The following is a 26,814-nucleotide window of genomic DNA, read 5'->3' on the forward strand; positions in this document are numbered from 1 at the left end:
TCAGAGAAGGTGGAAAGAAAACTGCCAAACAGAGAACATTTACTAACTCCTTTATTGCCACATCACCCAGCTTAATGACTGATGCTGGTGTTTAATCCCCCCCCTCCACTCTGCCTGCCATGCTAGTCCAAGCTGACCTGGATAGTCCTGTTTGCTTGTGCTCAGCCTATAATCCCTCCTTTCATATTAGCGGACCGGACTAAATTACTTTGAAGACAACAATTGTCCCTGTCTCCTTCACTTCCTCTGGCAGCTCGTTCCATACATCCACCAACCTCCATGCGAAGAAGGTACCTCCTGGATCCCTTTGAAATCTTTCGCCTCTCAGCTTAAATCGATGCGCTCTGGAAAATTAATTTTATCTATTCACCTCATGATTTTATAAACCTCTGCAAGGTCCTCCCTTGGCTTCCAACACCAGGGAGAAAAGTCCCTGCCTTAATTATATATCTCTTGTAGCCGGCTCCTTGTTGCGCTCAAGCTCTATGATCCTGTTCTGGATTCCTGGCCTTCATAGTTTTCCGTCTGAAACTTTCCTTTACTTTACTTGTACCTTGAATAAGTAAAGTGCCCAGGTTTGAAATGTTGGTAATATGGACACGATGAGACTCGTTGAGTTCCTCCAACATTTCTGTATGTCTTTATTACCCTCTCAAAACTCACACAGGATCGAAACTTCATGGAAATACAAGTGTCTGCAGATGCTGGAACCTGGAACCAAAAAATACAATAACCTGCTGGAGGAACTCAACAGGTCATCTGTGGACGGGGTAAGGAACTGTTGATATTTCAGTCCCTCATCAGGACTGAGAAGGAGGAGCGGAGACAGCTAGTGGAAAGGAGGTGGGAGCGGGGAAGGCTGAAAGAGGAACCAGTAGGTGACTGGTTCCCCCAGCAGGGGGGGGGTGAGGGAGTGGTGAGAGTGGGTCAGATGGAGCCAGATGTTGGAGTGGGGCAGATGGAACCAGATGTGGGAGGAGGGGGGATGGGTGGATGCAGACTAAGGAGAACAAGGCATAGTCAGGTGGGGGAGGGGAGGATAAGCAGACAGCTGCTGGTGGGTAGTAAGTAGAAACACAGAGGTTGCTAGTGTTGGATTCTGATAAGTAAAGGCAGGTGATAATGAGGGGTGAAAGATGGGGGGGCCAGATAGAATCAGACAGGTGAAGGGTTCCAGTGGGTGAATCCTGGAGGAAGAGTGGGTGAAATGCATGATGAGGGCTGGAGTGCTCTCCTCCTCTCCCTTCTGGTTCCATCGTCCTTCATCCACCCATCACCTTCCGCCCCCTCTCATTCATTCCTGCCCCTCTTTCCCCTCTCTGTATTGCAGTCAGTTTGTTTAAACTTCTTTATTTTTTTTTACATATGTACGCATCTTCTTGAGTACAGTTTTTTTGCCCAATCGATAAGTGGTAATTCTGAATGTCCCGCAGGAAAAAGAATAACAGGGTTGTATGTGATGCCATGTTTGTACTCTGACAATAAATCCAAACTTTGAACTTTATTTCGCCAGCTTACCATCCTTCTCCACTCAGTCCTGATGCAGCCTCTCAATGCAAAGCTTTAATTCTTCCCCCCACCCCCCCACCGCAGATGAGCTCAACTCACTGAGTTACTCCAGTAGTTTATTTTTTTCCCCATTTTATGGATAGATTACTCCCAAAAGTAACAAGAGCACTGACACCCCTTTGCTAACGGAACTGAACCTGAAGGCAGTAGCCCTAGATTGTCAGAAAACTTTTGAATAAGATGTTTCACCATAACTTTTTTCTCAGGAGGATGTAAGTGCCCTTGAGACTCATTCGATGAGGAGTAGGTACATTCTGTCAGTGAGCTGGTGAATGTTTATCCCTTAAGAAACAACCAAAAATAAATGATCTCATAGCCATCGCATTGCCCTTGTGTGAGATCCTGCTGTCTAAAAATGAGCTCCCTTGTTTCCCACCTATGGGTCCCTGTAAGTACTTTGTGAAAGGCTCTATATAACTGCAAGTCTTTCCCTTTTTCTATCCTTGGCTCTCTGTACTTTCCTTCAATCATTTCTCAGCTTTCCCTTCTACCTTCCCACCTGTATCCACATTTAACCTCTCATATGTTACCCTGTGCTGCTCCCCCTTCCACCATCCCCGCCCCGATGAAGGGCTCAGGTGTGGTGTCGATGGCCTGGATGCTTCATAACGTGCTGAGTTTCTCCAGCTCTTTTGTGTCTTGCTCTAGACCCACATCATTGACAAATTTTTGGGTTTAACTCTTTCTCCTCTTCACCAAGAACCTGGGCTGTTTCTGAAGATTCTTGGTAGCTAGGAGGAGTTTATGCATTTAAAAAAAATTCTTGCTTTCATAAAATTTGGAAAGCTTGCATCCACAATGTGGTGCCTGTGTTAAACTATTGAAAGAATAATTTTAATTCAACTTTCAAATTGGAGCTGTGCTTCGCAACCTTCTGAGACCTGCTCTCACAACTGTAAACATTGGTCAGTCAAACTGGGGGAGTAAGAATGCTGGAATTCTGCTGATTCCTGTAGAGTTTGCACATGCAAGAACTGGGTTAAAGTAGCCAATAGGTTCCATCAGTGTTACGACAGAAAAGGTTCAGATACTTACAGCTGTCTTCCTCTTCCATAAAGACTTTACTGACGTAACAGGCGTAAACAAAGCCACAGAGCTGCAAAAGAATAGAATTGGTTATTAGCCACCATTTCAGTTAATGTGGTAATGAGTTGGAGAGGAGACGAGGCATCTAACATACAGGAAACAAGGTATATTTACTGGGCAACAGAGCCAAATGAAAGAGCAAAGTGAAGCGGAACTGCAGCAATTTCTCCCCATAAAAGCAGTGTAATTTCTTTAGAAAATTATAACATGCTGCACAGAAAATCAACCTTGGTAGCTCAAACCAGCGTGGTCATTGGATTGTACAAAAAAGCTTAACGACCAAGACATCTTCTCTCTAGCTGGTTAGAGTGTGGTCACTTTGCTGACGATATTGACCCAAGCTGTGCGACTGACTTGAGAGGAAACTTTTAGTAGGCACCATGGCTGAGAGAAGCATTACTTGATGTACCAATGGTCATGGGTTGGTATAGAATTCAAAGGATCCTGGTGTGCAAGATCAAGGAGGGAGGAAAGGAAGGTGATGAAGAAGGCATGTGGATGCTTGACTTCATTGGTAAAGGCACAGAATGTAAGAGCTGGGAGTCATGGTACATCTTTATAGGCCATTGAAGGGGGCACAGCTAGAGTATCGTGTACAGTTCTGGCTAGGAGAGGGTGCAGAGGAGGTTCACGTGTTGCCTGGGTGGAAGTATTTCAATAATGAGGGGAGACTGGATAGGTTGTGTTTGTTACTTTAGGCTGGAGGGGGCTAAAGACAGTACACAAGAGACTACAGATGCTGGAATCTGGAGCCAGAAACACACTCCTGAAAGAACTGACGTCAGACCCCAACCCAAAGTTTTGCCAAATCTTTTGCCTCCATAAATGCTGCCTGGCTCGCTGAGTTCCTGCAGCACTTTGCTTTTTTGAGGCGAAGGGGCTGGCAGTCTGACAGAGCATTGTGAAGTAGCACAGGGTGCAGTGGTACAGGTGCAAAGTGTAGGCTAGAGAGAAAAGAACAGTTGAATAATGCAAGGACATAATGTAATTCAATCCAATTGAGAGTCTGCAAGAGTAGGAGGAAATCTGTCCTTGAATCTGGAGGTTGAAGATCATGTATAATCTGCCCATTGGAAGGAGGTAAAAGATAGTGTGACTGGATTGGGATGGGTCCTTTAATATGTTGGCAACTTTCCTGAGGGGTGCAGATGAAGTCCATGGAGGGGAGCTTGGTTTGTGCATACACTAACTCTCTGCACTTTCTTCTGGTCTTGGGCAGAGTTCCTGTACCAAGATGTGCTGCGTCTGGACATGACACTTTCTATGGTGTATCTCTCTGGCAGTGGTTTCCTAAAACAGAGGACATCAGTTTGCAAAAGGGATAAATGATTTAGAGGGCACCAGAAGAATAAATTTTACATCCATATTATGTGGGACATCTGTAACTCAGCACACACTTCCTGAGCATATGCTAGATGCAGGTACTCTAACAACAATGAATAAGGATCAGGACAAGCAATTGAATTAGTCAGGTACAGAAAGTGGACCAAGTGCTGGTAAATGGGATTAGTGCGATGTGTACTTGATGGTCATGCAAACAAGGATGGCCAAAGGGCTTGATTCTGTGCCTTTACATTACAGTAGAAGTCCAAAATCTAGATACCAGAAATCGAGACCACCCGAGAATCCAGACTTTTCAAAAACTCTCAAACTTTTAAAATTTAGTGTTTTTTTTTGTGTATGTGTGTGCATGCATGCGTAAGCGCCACAAGGGACCACGAAAGTATGTTACTATAAATAAGATTTATTTGTATAAAATAACTTCTGCTTTCATTTGTACACCGTATTTGATTTCTTTTACAATGTTCATTTTAAACATTTTAACCATTACAAGCTCTTTCTTTTGTAGTGAAAACATTTTATGTTTACATTTTTGTCAAGTGTTGACTTTATTTTTCTTTAAAATTGCTCATTTTGATAAATGAAACATGCTGTATTTGCTAATGGTTAAACTAGCAAAATTTATCTGTTCATCTGAAAATCCGGACCAAACCAATCCCCAAGCAGTCTGGATTTTTTGACATCTAGACATCACTGACATCCATCTATGCACCCATGTCACTGACATTCACCTGAACACCTAGGTGCATCCACCCATGACATTGCATCACCTGACATGCATGTTTTCTGAAAAGATGTAATTTTTCTGAATGGATAAAAGGTCCCCACCTGAAACCATTTGTATGCTGCCTGGCCTACTGAGTTCCTTCCAGCAGCTCATTGTTTATTCATGATTCCAATTTCTGCCAACTTTGAGCTTCTCTCTAATTTTCTTAAGTTTGGCTCACGGAATCCAATCTTCCAAAATTTAGTTTCAAGCACCAGATGAAACATCAGAAGGCTTTAACCTCAAACTGATACATTTCCAGTTCATTAACTACTGGAGGAAGTGTTAGGAACTTTGCTGATTTCCTGAGTGACTGAGATCATCCACCATCCTCCACTGCCTCTCACTCCCCACTGCCAACTACCACCCCTACCTATCCTCTTTCATGTGGAATCCGGCCTAATGATACTTCATTAGAAGTTTGAGGAGATTTGGTAAGTCACCAAATACTCTTGCAAACTTCTGCAGGTGCTCATTTTGACTGGTTGCATCCTTGTCTGGTAAGGAGGGCCCAATGCCCAGGATTCGAAAGCCTACAGAGAATTGTGAACTCAGCCAGTGCCATCATGGGCATCAGTCTTCATTCCATTGAGGACACCTAAAAGAGGCGGTGTCTTGCTTCCATCATCAAGGACTCTCATCACTCAGGCCATCCTCTCTTCACACTGCTACCATCAGGAAGGAGGTACAGGAGCCAGAATAAAAACACCCAGTGGTACAAAAACAGCTTCTTCCCCTCCACCATCATATTTTTGAATGGAAATGAATCACAGACACTACCTTACTTTTTCCTCTTATTTTGCACTCATTTATATATTTTAAAAAAATGTAAATTATGGTCATTTTTGCACCTGTAATGCTGCAAACAATGAATTTCGTGACACATTCTCATGATAATAAATTCTGATTCTTCTTCTTTTTCTGAACTCAAGCAAACTTACCAAACCAGGGACCATATTTCTCCAAGAGAAAACTTCATTCTTCAATAAGTAGTAGTTGTTCTACTCACACTTCTAATTAGAAAAGGGATTCCATATCATGAATAAGGCAATTTATGTAGGTGAAATCATATCTAAAGACCAGCAGTACATCACGTCGCCTCGTTGTTATAGCAAACTTTAACAATACAAAATATAATGGGAGCTCCTCAAGGTTTGCCTGTGTCAGCTTTAATCAGCCAAAAATGTCAAGCAGAATAATAGATTTTCACAGTACGTTGAATAATAAGCAAAGCTTATTCTTCTTTTTGTTTTATACATTACAACCCAGAACTTTGATTCTTTGTTCAAATGCTAGGAGATTAGGAAGTTATGACTGAATGATTTAAGGTTAAGAGGTGATGCTTGCTAACATTTGTGTTGTGTGATGTTAGAGAAGTCAAGACATCCCTTCAACAAGTTTATTATGTTAAATTCACACTATGTGAAGATTGTTGGTTTGCCAGAAGGTATGGAATAACAAGATCCTCTTCGTTTTTTTACCGAATGGATTCCACAAATACTGGGGCAGGAATTTTTCTCTGGAGGTCTGGTATTGGAAAGAGCTCATAGAGCCTCAAGAAGAAGACCTCTGTCTGGTCAACCACCGAGACCCGTGATAATTCGATGCTTGAACTATTTGGATAGAGAAACAATACTTCGTCTAGCAGTGCAAAATGCGAGACAACGACAAGCCCCGTTGATGATTCAGAATAGTAGAGGTTTTTTCTACCCTGATTTGAGTCAAGAGTCGATTTAATCCAGTTAAAGAAATTTTGTGGCGTAAAAGTTATAAGTCTACTTTTCGCTATCCGGCAGCGTTGAAGGTGTTTTGTGGAGACTTTCAATTTCGGTTTTTTGAGAATGAGTGTGAAGCAATGAGTTTTGCTGACTCATTGCCAGACGTAAGAGGACAAAGACGTAGCCCACCTAAAGAAAAATCTGGTTGTTCTGGAAATTGAAGAAACGGCAGAAATGGGAGAAATGGGAATGGAAAGAGTTCAAGTTCCCTTGAAATGGGGTCGCCGAGTCTGGAATCTCTTGGATGAATAGAAGAACGTTTTTATTTTTTTTACTTTCTTTTTATGTTATAATATCTTGTTGTTATTCATTGTTTGGCTGGGGAGGGAGATATTTGCTCTATGTTCTATTAGTCATCAGCCACAGGTGGGTGATCCACTCCCAATTTTTGTTTAGGGATTACTATCTTTTGGCAGTTTTTTTTTGGGGGGGGGGTTTCTTTTTCCTTTTATCTTTTTTTTAATTTTCATTTTATTTAGACTTTAATTTGTGGTTTCTTTTTCTCCTATTGCAGGGCCTATTTACGTTGATCTGAGTCTTTATATATTGATATTATTAGTTTTTAGTAATATTAGTGGATATGTCAAAGTTGAAGTTTGCTACTTTTAATGTTCGGGGTTTAAACAGTACAATTAAGCGTAAGCGTATTTTTATCAAGTTCGATTTTTGGTAAAACATGTGTTTGGTAGCGATATGATTTTACCTGAAATGACTAAATTTGAGACTTTTCTTATGAGGGTACTAGAGGAGGGTTATATTTTAGTTATGTATCAAATATTACAGGATGGTATGGATTAAAAGGGTTGGGATAAATCTAAAGGTAAATGGGAAGTCGATATTGGTTTTATTTTTTCCGAGGATGACTGGTTAGATATTTGTTATGATAGTGTAACTAGACTGATAAATGCATGTTATGCGATGATTAATTATAATTTTTTACATCAACTATATTTAACACCTGAAAAATTGAAAAAATATGGTCTTTAGGAATCAGATGTATTTAGCGCTATCTGTAGCGAAAAAATGTATTGCTAGTATGTGGAAAGATACGAATATGATTGATATTAATAGATGGCATAATGAGATGAAATATTGCTTAATAATGGAAAAAATTACATATGTTTCACGTGATAACTATAGTTTTTTTTATTAATAAGTGGTTGTTATATTCAGAATATTTACATTTTGATTTACATTGACTAGATTTTAATATGTATGCTTTACTTTTCTTTATTTTTTTCTCTTCTCTTTATGTCTCTCCTTCGGAGAGTTGGCTGAAAGGGGGGGCAGGGTTTCTTTTTTCTCTCTTTTTTTTCCTTCCTTTTTTTATATATATAAAATATAATGTTCATGCTTTGTTTATTGTTATATATGTTACTTATTATCTGTATTTTGAACGAATAAATAAAGTTTAAAAAAAAAATTAAATTCACACTGATGAAGTTGGGATGTTGACAGGCAAAAGAGTGCTGTAGAGTGGTGCAGCAGGTAACATTGGTGCCTCAGCTCCTGTCACCTATGTTCGATCCTGACCTCCAATGTTGTCCATGTGGAGTGGATGACTCCCTCCCCCCCCACCACCTTGTACTCTGGTTATCAGTTTGTTGAAGTATTCTTTCACTTCCATCAACACCTTTCATGGTTAATTGGTTCAGGCCTCAACTAATCCTCCTCTTTATCATGTTCCATGAAAATGGGACAATATGCTGTTCTTCATGTTTAGAACTTTTCATTCCCGGTAAAAATGCTTACCAACTCTTTCCCACCTACTACAACACTTCACCTGGGCTTAAGCAATGATTTATTTTTGTTGGAAATTTTAACTTTTCTTTTCTTTACAAATCCTCCAGGTAAAAGATCCAGAATCCTATTTTATGCAATCATTCATTTTGGTAAAATAATGAAAAGTTTAAGATTCAAAATAGTCATATTTTTAACAAAAGAGGAGAGATTTATGGATGAGGAAGAGATCTATATAAAGGATAACAGGCATGTACAATAAACACACATGACAAACATGTACACACCTAAATTCCACATACATGAACACAAATATGCACACACACACACATATATATATATATATATATATACACACACACCTGTTCTTTGAAGCTTTGAAGGATGTTTCCAACACTAATCCTCCAATTGACTTAAACAAGAAAGTCTGCAGATGCTGTGATTGTAGTTTAATATACAACAGTGATGGAGAAATTCAGCAGGTCATATCGTTGCTTCTGACACTATGTGACCTGCTGAGTTTCTCCAGCATTTTTGTGTATTAAAATAATCCTCCTGTATTCAGTTTCAAGCACCAATCATTTTATTTTATCCTTTAAGTCTCAAAGTGGTTGTTTTCTAGTTCTTGAGAACAATCCACGATGGGTGTTGAGAGGTCAGCAGAAGCCTTTAGTTATCAGGTCAAGGTATTAAACTTGTGAATGACAGCAATAACCTGCAATCAGAAGTAAGCACTGGATTTAAGAGTAATTTGACTTACTTCCATTTTCTCTCTCCTGAACATGATAACACCTTGTTGGGGAGCAGTTCCAGGAGCACAGATTGTTCACTGGTTCCTTGCTCATCTGCTCAGTATTCATGACGAATATCTTCCACCTTTGATGAAGTGCAGACTAAAAACTGACAGGCCTTAAATGAAAGTGTCCTGTTTGCATTCGATTGTTCACTGCTTCTCATTTACACTGCTTCACAATATCACTGAAAGTGGCAGCAGAAATGTTGCAATTGATGGAGGAGAATCCACAGATGCTTAGTGACTCTGAAGGGACTTCCTTTTGCTTCTCTTTTTCTCTTTCGGTAAGGGGCGCCAGGCAACACTAATAGCAATTTTTTGTCTACCTTATAGCAGGCAGAAGGTACTTTTGTGTAATATTTCATGTCTACTTTTATGACAATCAAGGTTGGGACATAATAGGGATATGGGGAAAAGGCAGGTAGGTGGAGATGAGCCTATCATCAGATCAGCCATGATCTCATTGAATGGCGGATAGGCTCGATGGGCCGGATGGCCAACTCCTGCTCCTAATAAAGGAATTGAGAATCTTGATATTATTACTGTAAATTATAAACATTGAGAGACTTTGGAGAGCACCTTAATCTCCAATCTCTCTTTATCAAGAAGAAAGTGTCAAAGGCTCAATAGGAGACAAATGAGAATAAATTGAAGGTTGCCACAAATTAAGACTTTGTAGCTGCATCAAGGGACAGGGTAATCCATCCAACTCCTGACGTCTGCTGGGAGTGAGGACAATTGATATCATCAATTTTTGATCCATCCTTTACAATGACAGGCTCCAGTCCAAAAGGTCAGTCCATGGTCCATAACAGTAGTAATTGTCTGTTATGGACCATGGACTGATGTCAGAAATAGTTTAACAAATCAAACAAACTGAGAAATCATGAACAAGAACCTAAACAATTATTCAAAGATAAGAAAGAAGCTTTCCCACAAACTTGTTAACAAGTGAATAGCCTTCAAATGATTACAGCAGTTGTTGACGTACCATCCTTCTGCTTCTGGTAGTTGGCTCCAAAGATTTTGTAGGGCGTCAAGTGGCCCTTGATGCTGGGATGGTGCTGCGGCTAGCCCGGCTTTGGCAGCCCCTCCTCCAGCGTACATGGATTGTAGCTCCCTGGCCTCGTTCTCTTCTTGTGCTTGCTGCCGCCAGAGATCCACCTGCGCAGCCATGACCTGCTGCCTCTCAGCGATCAGCATGCACTTGGAACACATGCAGTTCTTGAGCACCGAGACCACACTGTGGTGGCAACAGTGAGCGCATTTTAGGGTTTGGGGGTAATGCTCGGCTGAGCCTCAGAGCAGCAGGACAGGAGGCAGACCTCAGACCCACTTTTTCATTGTTCACACCAACTCATCGTGACGTGTGATGGGTGGTGACGTAGTAACGCCATCATGGAGACACAATCTCGCAGGGAATCATGGCCACAACCTGCAGTACAAACTATGTCTCTAAAAGCATTACTTGTTTACTGAAATGTTTGGACCCTAATTTAGGTAACAAAATAGTATTTGTAATGAAAATGATGTTTACAAAAGTACTGAGATATCTTTGGCGGATTGGGCCCCTTTACTCTCCAGGACCCTCGGCTTCAGTCTCCTCAGCCTAATGGTTAATCCAACTCTGATTTTGGTTTGACCATGTAGACATAGTCCCCTCATTTCAGGACATCATAATATTTGGGACATAGCAATGATATGTATATTAATCATGTTTAGTACTTTAATTCATATCCCTTGCACACCCAATGATTGCTTGAAGTCTGTGATTCATAGACATCACTAGGTGATGAGTATCTTCTGTCATCAGCAGGGGAGGGTCTTCTTTGGTTTACCAGTCCCTTTGCAATTACTGAGCTCATCAGAATGATGTTCCAGATCATTGATTTTTGGTAATCCTAAGGCTTGGGAAATGTCTCATACTGTTTTATTCAGGATTCATGAATTTCCTGACTTGTTCATGACAATAAATCCTGATTCTGATTCATCATGGCTTCTTTGACTTTCATGGGCTTAAGCTCTCTTAAACCTGCACCGATAAAGCAATTAAACATACCTGAGTCATCACAAACACCTGTGAAGCCAAATGTCCTAATTGACAAAATACCTACACAAGAAGTTATTCAACAATATTAGAAGCTAATGCATTTTAGGAAATGGCTTGGATTATGGATGGGTTAACAGACAGTAAGCAGAGGATAAGGAGTAAATAAGTTATTTTCAAACTGATGCAGTGTAACAATGGGTGTGTGTGGGAGGGATTATTACTGGGATACCCACATGTTCACATTAACTGTAACTGATTTGGATGTGGAGACCTTGGTAAAATGATAAAAGTAGGGTTGAGCTATGAGATGTGAGGAGGTTGTAGAAAGGCAAGGTTCATGGGAAAGGGCATGGAAGACGAAAAATAATTCAGTAAAGTACAAATCTTCCCCTTGACAGAAAAGCAGAATTTTTAAATGGCCAGAGATTAAAACAAAGAGTGGGCATTCAGAGAGACTGAAATTTAATATGCAGATACAACAGCAATTGAAGAGGTCCCAGCAATGTCAAACAGCAGGGAATTCCTCCTCTCTCTGCTATGGCGCACCCCAAGGATGCGTGATTAGCCCACTGCTCTACTCGTTATACACCCACGACTGTGAGACCAGGCACAATTCCAATGCCATCTACAAGTTTGCCGGTGAGGCCTCAGTTGTCGGCAGATGATGAAGGACAACAACGAGATTCTGGATTACATGAAGAGCACCTGTCCATGAAAGCTGATATTGATTTCTAAGGAAAATCAACGGCTCAAATCATTCTGTATTCCCTCTTGCATGTTTTGGAGCCTTGGAATTCCTACAGTTAAGAACCCCAGCACAGTGTAGAAATACCACTTTGCCTTCATCAATTAGTTTAGAACCTACAAGTGTGGAGACAAGTCATCCTGAATCAATCCACTCAGTTTCTTGAGGATATTTCTGAGTTCCTTGTACTTTGAAATGAAGATCACAAGCTCTGGTGTTCCTTTTCTCCTTGTGCTACTTTTAACATTTTTTTACAGTTTAAAAAATTTATACATACAGCACGGTAACAGGCTTTTTTGGCCCACAGGTCTGTGCCATCCAATTACACCCAATTAACCTATACCCAGTATGTTTTGAATGGTGGGAGGAAATCGGAGCCTCTGGGGAAAATCCACGCAGGCATGGGGAGAACGTACAAACTCCTTACAGACAGTGGGGGAGTTGAACCCTGGCCCCAATTGTCCCTGTTTTACGCACTGTAAAGGCGTGGCGTTCACCACGACACCAACCATGATCTGCTCATTTCAAACACACAGTGCTGCTCAGCTCTGAATTCACAATTCTAGGTGTCCACATATGATATATTCTGGCAGTAAATGAGAAGTGTGCAATGCTTCTGTTGAATTTCACCCCTTTTTACTTCTCTATTCCAATGTTCACAATCTGGTCTCCAGTTCATCCCAAACCTATTCAAACTGGGTGGTATAGAACATTGACAGAGACTTGACTCCATTCTTTCTGAGGAATTCAGCAGGTTTAGCACCCATTTTCCATCACAAGCGGCTCTGGAAAATCATTATTATGAAGGTCGTTACAAATATGAAATCAATCACTTGAGATGTAGAAGTGTCCATAGGAGTGGCTTATCGTGGCAGCAATGTGAGGTTCCAACAGAACCACATCATCCTGAATATGTTAACAATGTGTCATCTTCACATTCTCTTTTCAACCCAGGAAGGATGTGTCTGCACATCCGTGAGAGGGTGAGGTCATGTCTTGCCTTGGTAACAAGCTGTTGGTTTGTGACTGGGTTACTGCCGTATGATTCCAGCACTAACACAGTTCTATCCGGTGTTCATGTCTGGAGGTGTGCCAATTGCAAGCTGACTCAGACCGACCCACTCAGATCAGATCACACCACTTAATCTTGTACTTTAGAATGTAGCCACGTGCATAGAGTGTTGATGCTTATTTCTGTGCTTTGGTTGAACACAAGGTGTCACCGAAAATGCCTTGCAGAAGCTTGTAGTACATGCTTAACCATGTCAGCGTTTAAGATGCTTGAGGGACCTTGACACTTGAGGGTGGCATGGTTAGTATAGTGGTTAGCGGAATGCTGTTAGAGCACTAGTGATCGGGACCGGGGTTCGAATCCCATGCTGTCTGTAAGGAGTACGTTCTCCCCATGTTTGTGTGGGTTTCATCCAGGTGTTCCGGTTTCCTCCCACCCTTCAAAAAAAATGTACTGGGGGTTGAAGGTCAATTGGGTAGTGTGGGCTTATGGGCTGAAATGGCCTGTTACTGAGCTATATGTCTAAATTAAAAATATATTGATATAGCGAAGTTAATCTTTGCTCAGATGTGAGGGTCCTTTCTCTGCTTTGGAAAGAGACATTGATACAAAATTAAAAGGTTGTTCATTTTCCTTTTCCAAATGGTAACACCAAACTACATCAAAGCCATGAGGCAATGTGTCACACCTACATAGTGCTAACAACTTCCACTTTCACAACAGAGTTTGCACGATTCCTTGTTCACTTCTACATTCCTTTGCAGGTTCAGCAGCTAGTTCTGACATCCAAGGTAATTTCAAAGTTCATCGTGAACCTTGTTTGTCCAACCAACTTTGTCCTTAGTTGGCGCAAAGCCTGTTAACTAAGGTAAAGCTTGAGGGAGCAGGTCATCATTGGAGTTGACGGAGTCAGAGTGGAAAGGCTTTGGCATAAGGGGCTTCGGCGAACAGGGGCTAAGGTGGTGGTGTAGGAGTTGAATTAAGAAAGGGGCACCCTACACCAGGAACAAAAAGCACTCAGCAGGTAGGCACAGGTTAAAAGGTAGGTTTTATATATATCTTTTTTTTTCCCTTTAATCATAGACAATAGAAATAGTAGCCAAGGCCAGGCAGAAATATCCCTGATGACTTCATCTGCGAAAAATGTATCCAGCTGCAGCTCCTGACAAACTGAAGCTGGAGTTGGATGAACTGCAGATCATTTGGGAGGCAGAGGGGGTGATAGACAGGAGTTACAGGGACACTATTACACCTAGGAGGCAGGAGGAGGGTAGATAAGTGACAGTCAGGAGAAGGAAAGGGAACAGGCAGGCAGTGCAGGGCACCCCTGTGGCCATTCCCCTCAATAACAAGTATATTGTTGTGGGGGACCACCCCCAGGCACAAGCCATGGCAATGAGGTCTCTTGCACAGAGTCTGGTCCAGTGGCTAAGAAGGGAAGGGAGGAGAAGAGACGAGCTGTAGTGATAGGGTATTCCATAGTGAGGCGGGCGGATAAGAAGTTCTGTGGAAGGAGACATTGTGCGATTAGTGAAACTTGGTTGCAGAAGGCACAGGACTGGCAGCTCAATGTTCCGGGCTTCCATTGCTTCAGATGTGATAGAACAGGGGGAATGGAAGGGGGAGAAGTGGAATTGCTCATCAGGGAAAATATCACAGCTGTGTTCAGACAGGACAGACCAGTGCTCATCTGCTGAGGCTATATGGGTGGAGCTGAGGAATGGGAAAGGTATGACAATACTCATGAAGTTGAATTGTAGACCGCCCAATTGTCAACAAGAATTGAAGGAGCAAATCGGTAAAGAGATAGCAGACAATCGCAGGAAACATAAGGTTGCAATAGTAGGAGATTTTAACTTTTCACATATTGACTGGGACTCCCATACTGTAAAAGGGCTAGATGGCTTGGAGTTTGTCAAATGTGTTCAGAAAAGTTTTCTGTATCAATATATTCTGTTTCTCAAGCTTTTTTCCCCCACTCACATACCACTTTAAGTATTCCCTATACCATAGGTGCTCTGTGATTAGTAAGGGATTGCTTAAGGTGGTATGTGGGTGGAAAGAAAAAGTTTGAAAACCACAGTTTTAATCATACCTAATTGACTCGATATGTGCACGGTTTCATAACTCCAAAGGAAATGGGCCAATGACATTTTTTCTCAAGCAAAATATTTCAGTAACAATTGGGTCTTGAGCAATGGTTCTCAACCTTCCCTTCCCACTCACAGACCACCTTAAGCATCCCTTGCTAATCACAGAGCACCAATGGCATAGGGATTACTTAAAGTGGTCTGTGAGTGGAAAGAAAAAGCTTGAGAACCACGGATATAGAAGTATCAACTAGAGAGAGTTCAATACTGGTTCTCCTATTATAGAACGAGACAGGAGAGTAACAGAAGTATATGTAGGGGAACATTTTGTGTCCAATGATTATAATGCCTTTAACTTCAAGTTAATTATGGAGAATAGGTCTGGGCCTTAGGTTGAGATTCTAATTTGGAGAAAGGCCAATTTTGAGGAAATGAGAAAGGATCTTGAATGCATGGATTGGGATAAGCTGTTTTTGGGAAAGGATGTGCGAGTTAAGTGGAAGACCTTCAAAGTTGAAATTTTGAGAGCATAGACTTTGCATGTTCCTGTCAGGATTAAAGGCAAAGTTAACAGGCAAAGGGAACCTTGTATTTTGAGGGATATTGAGGATCTAGTTTGGAAGAGAGACAAAAGACATGTATATGCCACACAGAGCAAATCGGGTTCTTGAGGAGTGGACGAAATGCAAGAAAAAAAAACTCAAGGAAGAAATCAGCAAGGTTAAAAGAAGAAACGAGGTTGCTTTGGCAGACAATGTGAAAGAAAATCCTAAGCGTTTCTTCAGATATATTAAGAGCAAAATTGTTCCCCTCGGAGATCAGAGTGGTTGGCTTTGCATGGAGCCAAAAGAGATGAGGAGATCTTAAATGTTTTTAAAAAAAATCAGTATTCACTCAGGAAACAGGCATGGCATCAAGGGAAGTAAGGAAAAGAAGCGAGGTCATGAAACCAATACAGATTAATGGAGGTGGTGCTTGCTGTCTTAAAGCAAATGGGGTGCATAAATCCACAGGGCCTGACAAGATGTTCCCTTGGACCTAAGGGAGGCTAGAGTAGAAATTGCAGGGGCTCTGGCAAAATTTTTAAAAATTGACCTGAGCCGCGGGTGAGGTGCTGGAGGATTGGAAGGTAGCTCACTTTTTTTTGTTGTTTAAAAAAGGCTCCAAAGGTAATCCTGGAAATTATAGGCTGGTGAGCCTGATATCAATAGTAGGTAAATTACTGGAAGGTGTTCTAAGAGATTGGATTTACAAATATTTGGATAGCAGGGACTGATGTAGGGATAATCAAAATGGCTTTGTGCTTGGTAGGTATTTGTCGAGAGGTTACCAGGCAAGATGATGAAGGAAATGCTGTGGATGTTGTCTACGTGGAGTTTGTAAGGCCTTTGACATGGCCTCTCAGAGGAGATTAGTCAAGAAGGTTCAGATGCTAGGTATTCATTGTGAAGTAGTGAACTGGATTCAACAATGGCTGTATGGGAGAAGTCAGAGAATAGTTTGCTTCTCAGACTGGAGGCCGAGACTAATGGTGTGACTCAGGGATCAGTGCAGGAACCATTGTGGTTTGTCACCTATATCAATGATCTGGATGATAATGTAGGAAATTGGATCAGTAAGTTTGCAGATGACACTAAGGTTGTAGCATTGTGGACAGCGAAGAAGAGTTTCAAAGTTTGCAGAGGGATTTGGACCATCTGGAAAAATGGGCTGAGAAATGGCAGATGGAATTTAATGCAGACAAATGTGAGGTGTGTTTTGGAAAGATAAACCAGGATAGGACATACATAGTAAATGGTGGGGCACTGAGGAGTGCAGTAGGACAGAGGGATCTGGGAATACAGATACATAATTCTCTGAAAGTGGCAGCACAAGTAGATAGGGTTGTAAAGAGAGCTTTTGGCACATTGACCTTCATAAATCAAAGTATTGAGTGTGGTTCAGAGGTTCTCAGCTGCTTCAAAAGGGCATCTATCACCCTGGTGCCCAAGAAGAGTATTGTGAGCCTCCTCAGCACCCAGCAGCACTGTGATGAAATACTTTGAAAGGGTGGTTATGGCTAGAATTAACACAAGCCATCAGATTCCTGAATAATCAATGAACCAAATTCACTGCTTTACTTTTCTTACACTTTTTAAAATATTATTGTTGTAAAATGGTTTATAATATGAAGGATTGGAGTATCATACTTCAGTAAAAACAATGAATTTCGTGACTTGTTCATGACAATAAATTCTGATGGGAGTTGGAATGTTATGGTAAAGTTGTATAAGACATTGGTGAGGCCAAATTTGGAATATTGTGTGCAGTTTTGGTCACCTAACTACAGGAAAGGTATAAGATGGCAAGAATACAGAGAAGATTTACTCATTTTAAATTTTTAGACATGCAGCATGGTAACAGGCCCTTTCGGCCCATGAGCCCTTGCTTGCCCAGTTACACCCAATTGACTTATAACCCCTGTACATTTTGAATGGTGGGAGGAAACCAGAGCCCCCAGGGAAAGCCTTCCCAGACACGAGGAGAGAGTACAAATTCCTTACAGACAGTGTGGGATTTGAACCCCAGTCCTGATTGCTGGTGGTGTAACAGCGTTGCGCTAACCGCTATGCCAACCTTTCCACCCAAGTATGTTGCCCAGACTTCAGGAACTGAGTTATGGGAAAAGGCTAAACAGGTTAGGACTTTATTCCCTGGAGCGTAGAAGATTGAACGAGGAGTTTGATGAAGGTATTTAAAATGATTAGGGGGATTGACAGAGTAAATATTATACACTTTTTGCACTGAATGTAGGGGAGATAGAAACAAATGGATATGGGTTAAGAGTGAAAGGGGAAAAGTTTAGGGGGAATATGAGGGGAACTTCACACAGTGATTGGTGGAAGTGTGGAACGAGGTGTCAGCTGAAGTGGTGAATGCAGGCTAAATTTTAACATTTAAGAAGTATTTGGACAGGTACCTGGATTGGAGAGATATGGAAAGCTATGGACTGGGTATGGGTCAGTGGGACTAGGCAGAAAAATGGTTTGGCACAGACTAGAAGGGCCGAATGGGCCTCTTTCTGTGGTGTGCTGTTCTGTTCTATGGTTCTACTGCAAACAATGACTCACTCATCTTCCACTCAGTCAGTCATATTTCTACTTTTTTGAAGTCATTCTATTCCAAAATGTCTTTTCCAATACTAACAATGTCATCCAGGTTGCCCATGACACCTAGCAGACACTGTCCACTGTAAAATGCTTGGATATGAAGTCTGTTGTCTTGGTAAATTGGAAGAAGTGCAAAGCAGTTGATACTGTTGTTTGTGAAGATTTGTCCTCCCAAAATATCAAAATGATCAATCAGAAATAAGGGGCATCTGTCTACCTCAAGGCTCCTTTTAAAGTTCATTAAAAATGTACTTTAACTTTTGCCTGCTGTAAGACAAACAAAGAGTCATCATGTGTATTGCCTGGCATCCTTAACAATAGGAGAATGAGAAGCAAAAGGGAGACCCTTCAGGGACATTGAGTGTCTGTGGATTTGCCTCCAGTGCTCTTGCAGCCTCTTCAGCTGCATAGATTCCTGCTCTGTCCATCAGCTCCAGGTCCAAGCATCCGACATGATCAGGAAGCCTTCAGCACCCAAGGACCTTCAGGAGCCCTTCTTGCCCTCAGCACCGTCTCGAAACTCGGCTCCGATACTTTGTTCCCATGAACCAGTACCTGCAGCTTATCCAATTCACCCTGGAACCAGAGGGAACTGCCCTTCGCTTCCCACTCCAGGATCACACACCCTTGTCTTGGTTTGCTTTCAAGCTGGTTCAAACTGTTGACAAATATTGTCACAATTACTTTATTCAGACTCTGTCTGCAATAATTACCTGGGGATCACGTGCACCATCTCACCATTAACCAGCTCATGTGTACCAATAATTACCTGGGGATCACATGCACCATCTCACCATTAACTAGCTCATGTATACCAATAATTACCTGGGGATCACGTGCACCATGTCAACATTAACCAACTCACGTTTACCAATAATTACCTGGGGATCATGTGCACCATCTCAGCATTAACCTGCTCACCTGGGGATCACGTGCACCATCTCAACATCTCAACATTAACCAGCTCACGTGTACCAATAATTACCTGGGGATCACGTGCACCATCTCAACATTAACCAGCTCAGATGGTTTCGAAAGAGCCAGGCCTTTCCTTGTTAATACACTGAGCCTTCATTGCATATTGATATGAATCTGGTGCTTCTTTGACCATTGCCTCCACTGCCCGAACAACTGAACAATATTGAATGCCTGCTTCATACTTACTTACTTCTCAGCCTCCTTTGAGGATGCACATCACAGATTCCATGTGATCCTGTAATATCTTTTCCAAACCTGAAAAATTCTCTGTGTTCCACAATGCGTCTCAGATGTGACACAAACTCCACAGTAGTTTTAAATTTATACCTTTGAGAAAGGAGTGTGAGGGACGTCAACTGTTCATCTTGCTTACTTAACTTTCAGATGTGTCATCTCTTGGATTGCCTGGAGCCAGTGAAGTTTTTAATTAACTAGACATGACCTAAGAAGGAACCTTTCTTTCTGCAATATTTTTTATTGCAAAAACAAGAGGCATAGGGCATGAAGACACACGTTCAACATTATAAAAACAGCTTCTTCCCCTCTGCCATCTGATTTCTGAACAGACAATGAACACTCCTCCCAGAAACACATCAATGCTTCACCCACCCTAATGAAACAGAGTCTAGTCAAGAATGCATCACTATTTCACCACCAGCTCATTTCATCTCTAGGTCATTTCAGACTTCTGCATTGATTGGAACGTGCATAGACATCTGAAATGGGCTAAACCCCAAGTGCCTGCTGGTCAGGTATTCCCTAGTGAACTTCTCGCTGACAGCCAGATCGACTCTGCTTTTTACCTTTGCTGTACTTTTGCAGGCCGCTGGGAGAGAGCAGGACAGCAGTATTATTATTAAAATTATTTTTCCTGTTGTCCTTCTTGCATGTTTTGTCCGAGTTTTAAATGCTCACCTGTTTTAAATCATTTTCTTCTTTGTCTCACCTTATTTGAGTTCTGTGTTATCTGATTGGTTTAGGAAGGTAAGCTTTCAGCATCATTCAGTGAGGCTGGTAACACTCCAATTGCAAAGAAAGGTAAGATCCTATAGAGTACTCCTCCTATAGACCATTCTCTTTATTAAATGTTGATGCTAAAATTTTGGCTAAAGTTTTGGCTTGTGGATTGGAGAATATTTTACCTGTGGTGGCCTGCGGCAGCAGCAATTGAGCTGGTGCCCCGGGGGGTGAGCACATCCAAAGGCCAGCAGCCCTGGCCACAAGCGAACCGGCAAGTGAACTGCAAGGGCAGCTTAAAGGCCAGCAACCCAAAAATGGTGCTGGCCTTGCTGCACAGCCAACGGACGGGGACTGTGAGCGAGGAATAAAGGCTCACAGTACCCGCACACGGGAAACCTGCTTTTGTTATGCATGCTGTGATGTCAGCCAAGGGGAGGGGGGCTATGGTGGGAACAGTGCAAGTATAAAAGTCAGGCCTGAGCCCTAATAAAACTCACTGTGTGTGTGTGTGTGTGTGTGTCTTCTTTTGAGTGGCACGTGGCTACATACCATCAATTATATCCGAGGATCATACAGCTTTAATAAAAAATCATTACTCTTATTTCAATAAATGTTGCTTATTTGACATTTTATGCTCACCCTCAGGTGAGGTTCCTGAATGTGTCCTTTCTTTAGAAGCAGAGAAAGCATTTGACTGTGTGGAGTGGAGATAATTATTTATGATTTTTTTTAGAAAAATTTAATTTTGGTCCAAGTTTTATTTGCATGGTTAAGATTAATGTACGTGTGCCCTTTGAATCTCCAATGGGGAACCTGTCAAGGGTGTCCTCTAAGATCATTACTTTTTGATTTGGCTGTAGAATCATGAGCAATTACATTTTGAAGCTTCAAGGACATCTTAGGGATATGGAGGAAGGAAGTTTCCCTTTATGCACATGATCTCTTGCTCAATCAGACCTCTCTTATTCATATGTTTTGGACATGCCCAAGTCTTTAAAAAAAATGGAAAGATGTTTTCCAAACCTTATCCTTAATCCTTAATTTAAATCTTGAATTTAACTCGAATTTGTTGCCCTCTTTGGTACCACTGGAGCGCATGACGTTCGCTGGACTCTAATTACATTTCGGGTTCAGTCTTTTGCCTCTCTTTTGGCCAGATGTGTGATATCTCTAAGATGGAGGGATGTTACCCACCCTTGCTCAGTGGCTGAGAGATATTATGCCCAGTTTAAATCTAGAAAAGATTTACATTTTGTTAGTAACGTCAACATCAGGTTTCAAAACCTATGAGGACCAACTTTCAGAATCTCTAGTTTTTTATAAAAACTGTCCTCCAACATTTTATTATATTACTCCAAGTTCAAGGTGTACTTTAATTATTGAACGTTGGATTGTTAATGGGTTCAAGAAATGGGGGAGAAAATGAAAATATATTTTTCATGATAAAATTGTAAGATGTTCTTAATTTATATCGTCTATAAATTAGGCAACTTTGTTGATTTCTCTATATTTGACATCTCTGTTATGTATTTCACAAATTTTCTGTGTGTTTCTGTTTACTTAATTAAAAAAAATATTTCAAAAGGAACTGCTCACCTGTAAATACAGTTTTAAAATAAGGGCCACCTACACATCCTTACCCGAGTTGATCTTGAAATGCTGGATTGCCCTTTTACACAGACGATGTTTCAACCATGTTACTAACTCCGCTGCTGGAGTTACTAACTCCGCTCCACCCCCCATCATTCCATGTCGGTGCTTTTTATACAGCAAGTGTAGTGTAAAAAAGCCACAAATATGCCGGCTGTGTCAAAGACTTTTCAGATTCCAGCATTTTCAGAATCCTCTGTCTCTCAGGAAGTTTAATTTTTTTATTGTCTGTTTGGCTACAGAAGAACATGGGGAGCGGCTGAAGCTCCAGAGGTGCTGTAACCGTCCATAACACAATTACTTCATCAGAGAAAGGGAACTGATTGGAATCGGGTATGAATGGGAGTGGTGGGTGAAGATAAATGGTATTCTTTGTGGCAACTCCATTGAGAAGGGGATGAATTCTATTCATTTTATGGAAAACGCTCTTCATCTGACACCAGTGTGACTAGCAATGACAGTAACATTAAGTTAAGTGTGAAAGAGCAAAGAAATTGTCTGGAGTGGAGATGAATGATTAGAAATTTTCACTATTCCAACTCCATAAATCTGTGAGATCCACTGAAATGATTAAAAATGTCAAATGGAAACCATTGAATGAGATCGGCCAAACAATATTTATCATGTCAATCTCAATAAGGAACCAGACACCCTGCATTATACAGGAACAGTGGCATGAATTAATCAGTCATACCGTGCTTGGAAAGCAAAAAAGAGGCATCTTGATGAAGAGTTCTGAAGTTGTAACTAATTTATTTGAATTGCAACAGAATTAGAATTTTTATCATTTTGTAATATCTGCCACTGCCTCCAGCACATCTCTGAGCCATTCTAGCTGATCACAAATAATCTTTCTTACCACCTTGAATAATTGAGTTTGCAGAGGTCACTGGTTAATGTAGAAATTGTTAAAGACCTGTCCTTCTACTGTCCTTGTTAAAAAGTTGAAACTCAGGCAAGACCAGAGAGGGAAGAAACTTTGGCCAGGGGTGAAAGCAGAATAATAATTGAAATGGGGAAAAGTAACTTACAGAAATAGAATTAAATTGGAGCATTAACTCAGTTTTCTGCAAAGCCAGTGCTCTGCTTGCTAGGCATTTCCAACAGATTCTGCAGCACTTCCTGTCTCTCAATTCCAAATGGTTACTAAATTTTTAGATTTTTACATTTAAATTTAAGGTTTAAATTTTTTCACTTAAATTTCGACATACAGCACACTAACAGGCCCTTTCGGCCCATGAGCTATTTACACCCAATTAACCTACATCACCAGTACATTCTGGAAGGTGGGAGGAAACTGGAGCATCTGGAGGAAACCCACGCAGACATGGAGAGAACGTACAAACTCCTTACAAATATCAAAGGATTCAAAGCCTGATCCTGGCTGCTGGCGCTGTGGCAGTGTTGCGCTAACTGCTACACTAACTGTGCTGCCCATCTACTCTCCCCTCCTCAAATTTGTGTCTCATTCAAACAACTTTAATGATTAACAAGCTGCCACCATCTATCTCAACTGACACCAGCACTTGGGTCACTCAGAAGTCCACAAGGCCAGCAAGTGTAGTCAGCATGGAACATCTTGCAGCCACCAAGAGGAATTGGTGGTTCCCTGAGCCAACTGTCCAGATCATCTGGCAAAATGCCTCATTGCCAGTGCTCATGAACAAGCACCAGGACTTGGCCTGGCTGGTGGTGAGAGGATCCCTCTCAGTCAGATCCATCCTATACAACCGGAACATCACCCACCAGGCACGTGGTTCCCGAGATGGCTGCACCCACCCTTTTTGCAGAATGCAGATTTGCTAAGAGTATGTGGAGAAGGATGCAGGAGTCCTTGTAACAGTTCATCCCCAGCAGCAGCGTGGCAGACTCTCTGATTTACAGTTGCTCCCGGGTCGCACATAGAGACAGACATCTAGAACTGCCGGAAGACCATTAGCTTGGTGAAAGATGTAATTTGGTCTGCCAAAACCTGTTGATCTTTCAGTACATGGAGATGTCGGTGCAGGAATGCTGCTGACTGGCACATTCCAGGCTGCAGGAGAACATGCTGAGGCTTGGCACAGCCAACAAGAGGGCACTGTGAGGAAGGATCACAGTCTAGAGTCCACCCATTATCAGGCATTGAGGGGCTGAGACCGAGTGGGGAGTAACGACAAGATGCCACAGTGGTGGTAATAACGTAAATATGAATGAATGTAACAATGTACAGTGATGGAAATGTATGGACACGAAACTAAAGGCAGGAAGAGACTGAACAGTTTTCCATTTTGTAAATAATTTATTGTGAACGGTCTATTTTAGGAAAAAGATTCAGTCTCCCTTGGTCTAGACATTTGCATTGCCTTCTCCACTGCTCTCCCCTCCTCTGCAACATGTTCCATGTCTACTTCTCTCAGCTCTGATGAAAAGTCAGTGCCATGAAATGTTATCACTGCATTTCTCTCCACAGATGTTGCCCAACTCACTAATTTCCTTGTTTCTTTTTTTATTTATTTCAGATTTTCAGTTAAGATTGAGTGGTGGGAGTTCACTGTTTGAAGGACGTTAGCAGTGTTTAACAAGGAGGTAGGAGGATCAAGGGAGAGAAGGGAAAAAGGGTGAAATAGTGAGATACAATTTGCTCATGTTACAACAAATCTAAAGCAAAATAAATTGTTGAAAATACTGATCAGTTCAGGTAGCAGCCTGGAATACTGAGTGAATGTTACAGCTTGATAATCTTTTTTTCAACCAGAGAGATTGGTAATCTGAAATTGTTGAGTTGAATATGGCAGCGAACCAGTAGCTGAGGGACCCACACAGGCTGCATCGTCTTGCAGTCGAGGGATCCACGTGAGCTGCTGGAGTCCAGCCCATGGGAACCAGGTATCAGAGCTGGGATTCGAGAGGATGCCCAGGGCAAGAAGGGCTTGGGGCACTGAAGGCATCCTGATCGTGTCAAGGGTTTGGATCTGGATCTCAGGTTGTTGATAAATCGGACAGGAGTCTGTGCTTCTGCAGAGGTTGTGGGAAGGCTGGAGGCAAATCCACTCAGCGACCCTGAAAGGATTCTCAATTGCTTCTCTCTATCTCTTACTGTAAGGGGCACTAGGTGACATTAAGAGCAACTCCTTGTCTGTCTTACGGCAGGAAGAAGGCAATTTTGTGTTATATTACATGTTTTGTCCTATTACATGAGAAAGAAGGAATCTTGAATCATGCCTATTTGGGCAGGGAAGTGCTGTTGCTTGAGTTTCTGATGAGGGTCATTGGCATAGAGTTGGAAGCCAAAGACAGGCTGGGACAAGGATGGAGAAGTAAAGTGATATGCACTTGGAAGCTCAGGGTCACAGCTACAGAATGGATGGAGATGTTCCTCAAACAGGTCACCAATTCTGCGTATGGTTTTTTTCATTGGCAATTATTGGGTTGGTCTTAAGTGAGATTCATACTCTGTTATGTACTTTAGTAATGCACTTGCTCTCTCTGGAGATTCCTGATTGCAAAATATTGCATTTTAAAGCACTGTCCATCCAAATGGTACATTACATCAATGGGCTGCTTAAGCCTTTTCAACAGATGGTATCACTCCCCATTTGTATCGGAGTCAGAAATTTGCACTACAAAACATGAGGCATTTCAACCAACGTCAGTGCTTCAAAAATCTTTCAAATTGTCACACTCTCATGAATGGCCGAGCATTTTTTTTTTTAGGTATCCATCCAACCCTCATGGAAGTTACTTTTGAATGTGCTTCCCATCCTTTCAGATAGTGCATTCTTTTTTTTTCAAAAATAGATTTTCTTTGCAATAAATTATTTACAAAAGAGAAAAACAGTTCAATCCTTTCATATCCATTGTACCAATAATATGTACACTGCTGGATTTGCTCTCCAAATATATTAAGAGCAAAAGGACAGTAAGGGCCAAAAGGGATGGGGGAAGAGTTTACTTGGCTTTTTTTGTTTGCATCAGTATCCACTCAGGAAGCTGGCACAGAGTCAAGGAAAATAAGGAAAGCAAGCAGTAAGTTCATGGAACCTATACAGATTAAAAGGGAGGAAGTGCTTGCTGTCTTAAAGCAAATAAGGGTGAATAAATCCTCTGGGTCTGACAAGATATTCCCCCAGACCTTGAGAGACTAGTGTAGAAATTGCAGGGGTTGTGGCAAAAATATTTAAAATGTCCTTAGCCACGAGTGTGGTGATGGAAGATTGGAGGGTAGCTCACGTTGTTCTGTTGTTTAAAAAAGGCTCCAAAATTAACCCTGGAAATTATAGGCCAGTGAGCCTGACATCAGTAGTAGGTAAATTATTAGAAGGTGTTCTAAAAGATTGATATACAATTATTTGGAGAGCCAGGGAATGATTAGGGATAGTCAACATGGCTTTATGCGTGGTAGGTCATGTTTAACTAATCTTATAGAGATTTTCAAGGAGGTCACCAGGAAAGTTGTCTACATTGGTAAGTCTTTTGACAAGGTCCCACATGGGAGGTGAGTCAGGAAGGATCAGATGCTAGGTATACATGGTGAAGTAGTGAACTGGATTCGACAATTGCTTGATGGATGATTACTTCTTAGACTGGAGGCCTGTGACTAGTGGTGCACCTCAGGGATCAGTGCTGGGACCATTGTTGTTTGTCATCTAAATCAATGATCTGGATGATAATGTGGGAAATTGGATCAGCATGACACTATGATTGGAGGCATTGTGGACAGCAAAGAATGTTTTCAAAGCTTGCAGAGGAATCTGGAACAGCTGGAAAAATAGGCTGAAAATTGCAGATGGAATTTAATGCAGACAAGTGTGAGGTGTTGCATTTTGGAAGGACAATCCAAAAAACGACATGCACTGTGAATGGTAGGGCATTGAGGAGTGTGGGAATACAGATACATAATTCCCTGACAGTGGTATCACAGGTGGGTAGGGCTGTAAAGAGAGCTTTTGGCATACTGGCCTTCATAAATCAAAATACAGTACAACTGCAATTATCCAAAAATCAGATTCTCCAAAAATTTTTAAAATTTTCAGATAAATGAGGATATCCAAAACAAATCAGAAATTCTAATTTATCCGAAACTTTTTCTGAGCCAAACTCACCGGGGGTGTCAAGCGCCCGGCGG

The 26,814-nt window shown here is 41.5% G+C and overlaps 1 protein-coding gene across 2 annotated transcripts in view; it reads right to left on the reverse strand.

Annotated features, from left to right (window-relative positions):
• Positions 1-26,814, reverse strand: part of nkain1 (sodium/potassium transporting ATPase interacting 1) — a 447,090-nt gene that overhangs the window by 22,055 nt on the left and 398,221 nt on the right. For both annotated transcript variants that reach the window (XM_069896123.1, XM_069896122.1), the window contains one exon: positions 2,605-2,665. In XM_069896123.1, the coding sequence (XP_069752224.1) occupies positions 2,605-2,665 (61 nt within the window). The remainder of the gene's footprint in view (positions 1-2,604; positions 2,666-26,814) is intronic.

This window comes from Narcine bancroftii, chromosome 8 (genome assembly GCF_036971445.1).
Source record: "Narcine bancroftii isolate sNarBan1 chromosome 8, sNarBan1.hap1, whole genome shotgun sequence".
Lineage (NCBI taxonomy): Eukaryota > Metazoa > Chordata > Chondrichthyes > Torpediniformes > Narcinidae > Narcine > Narcine bancroftii.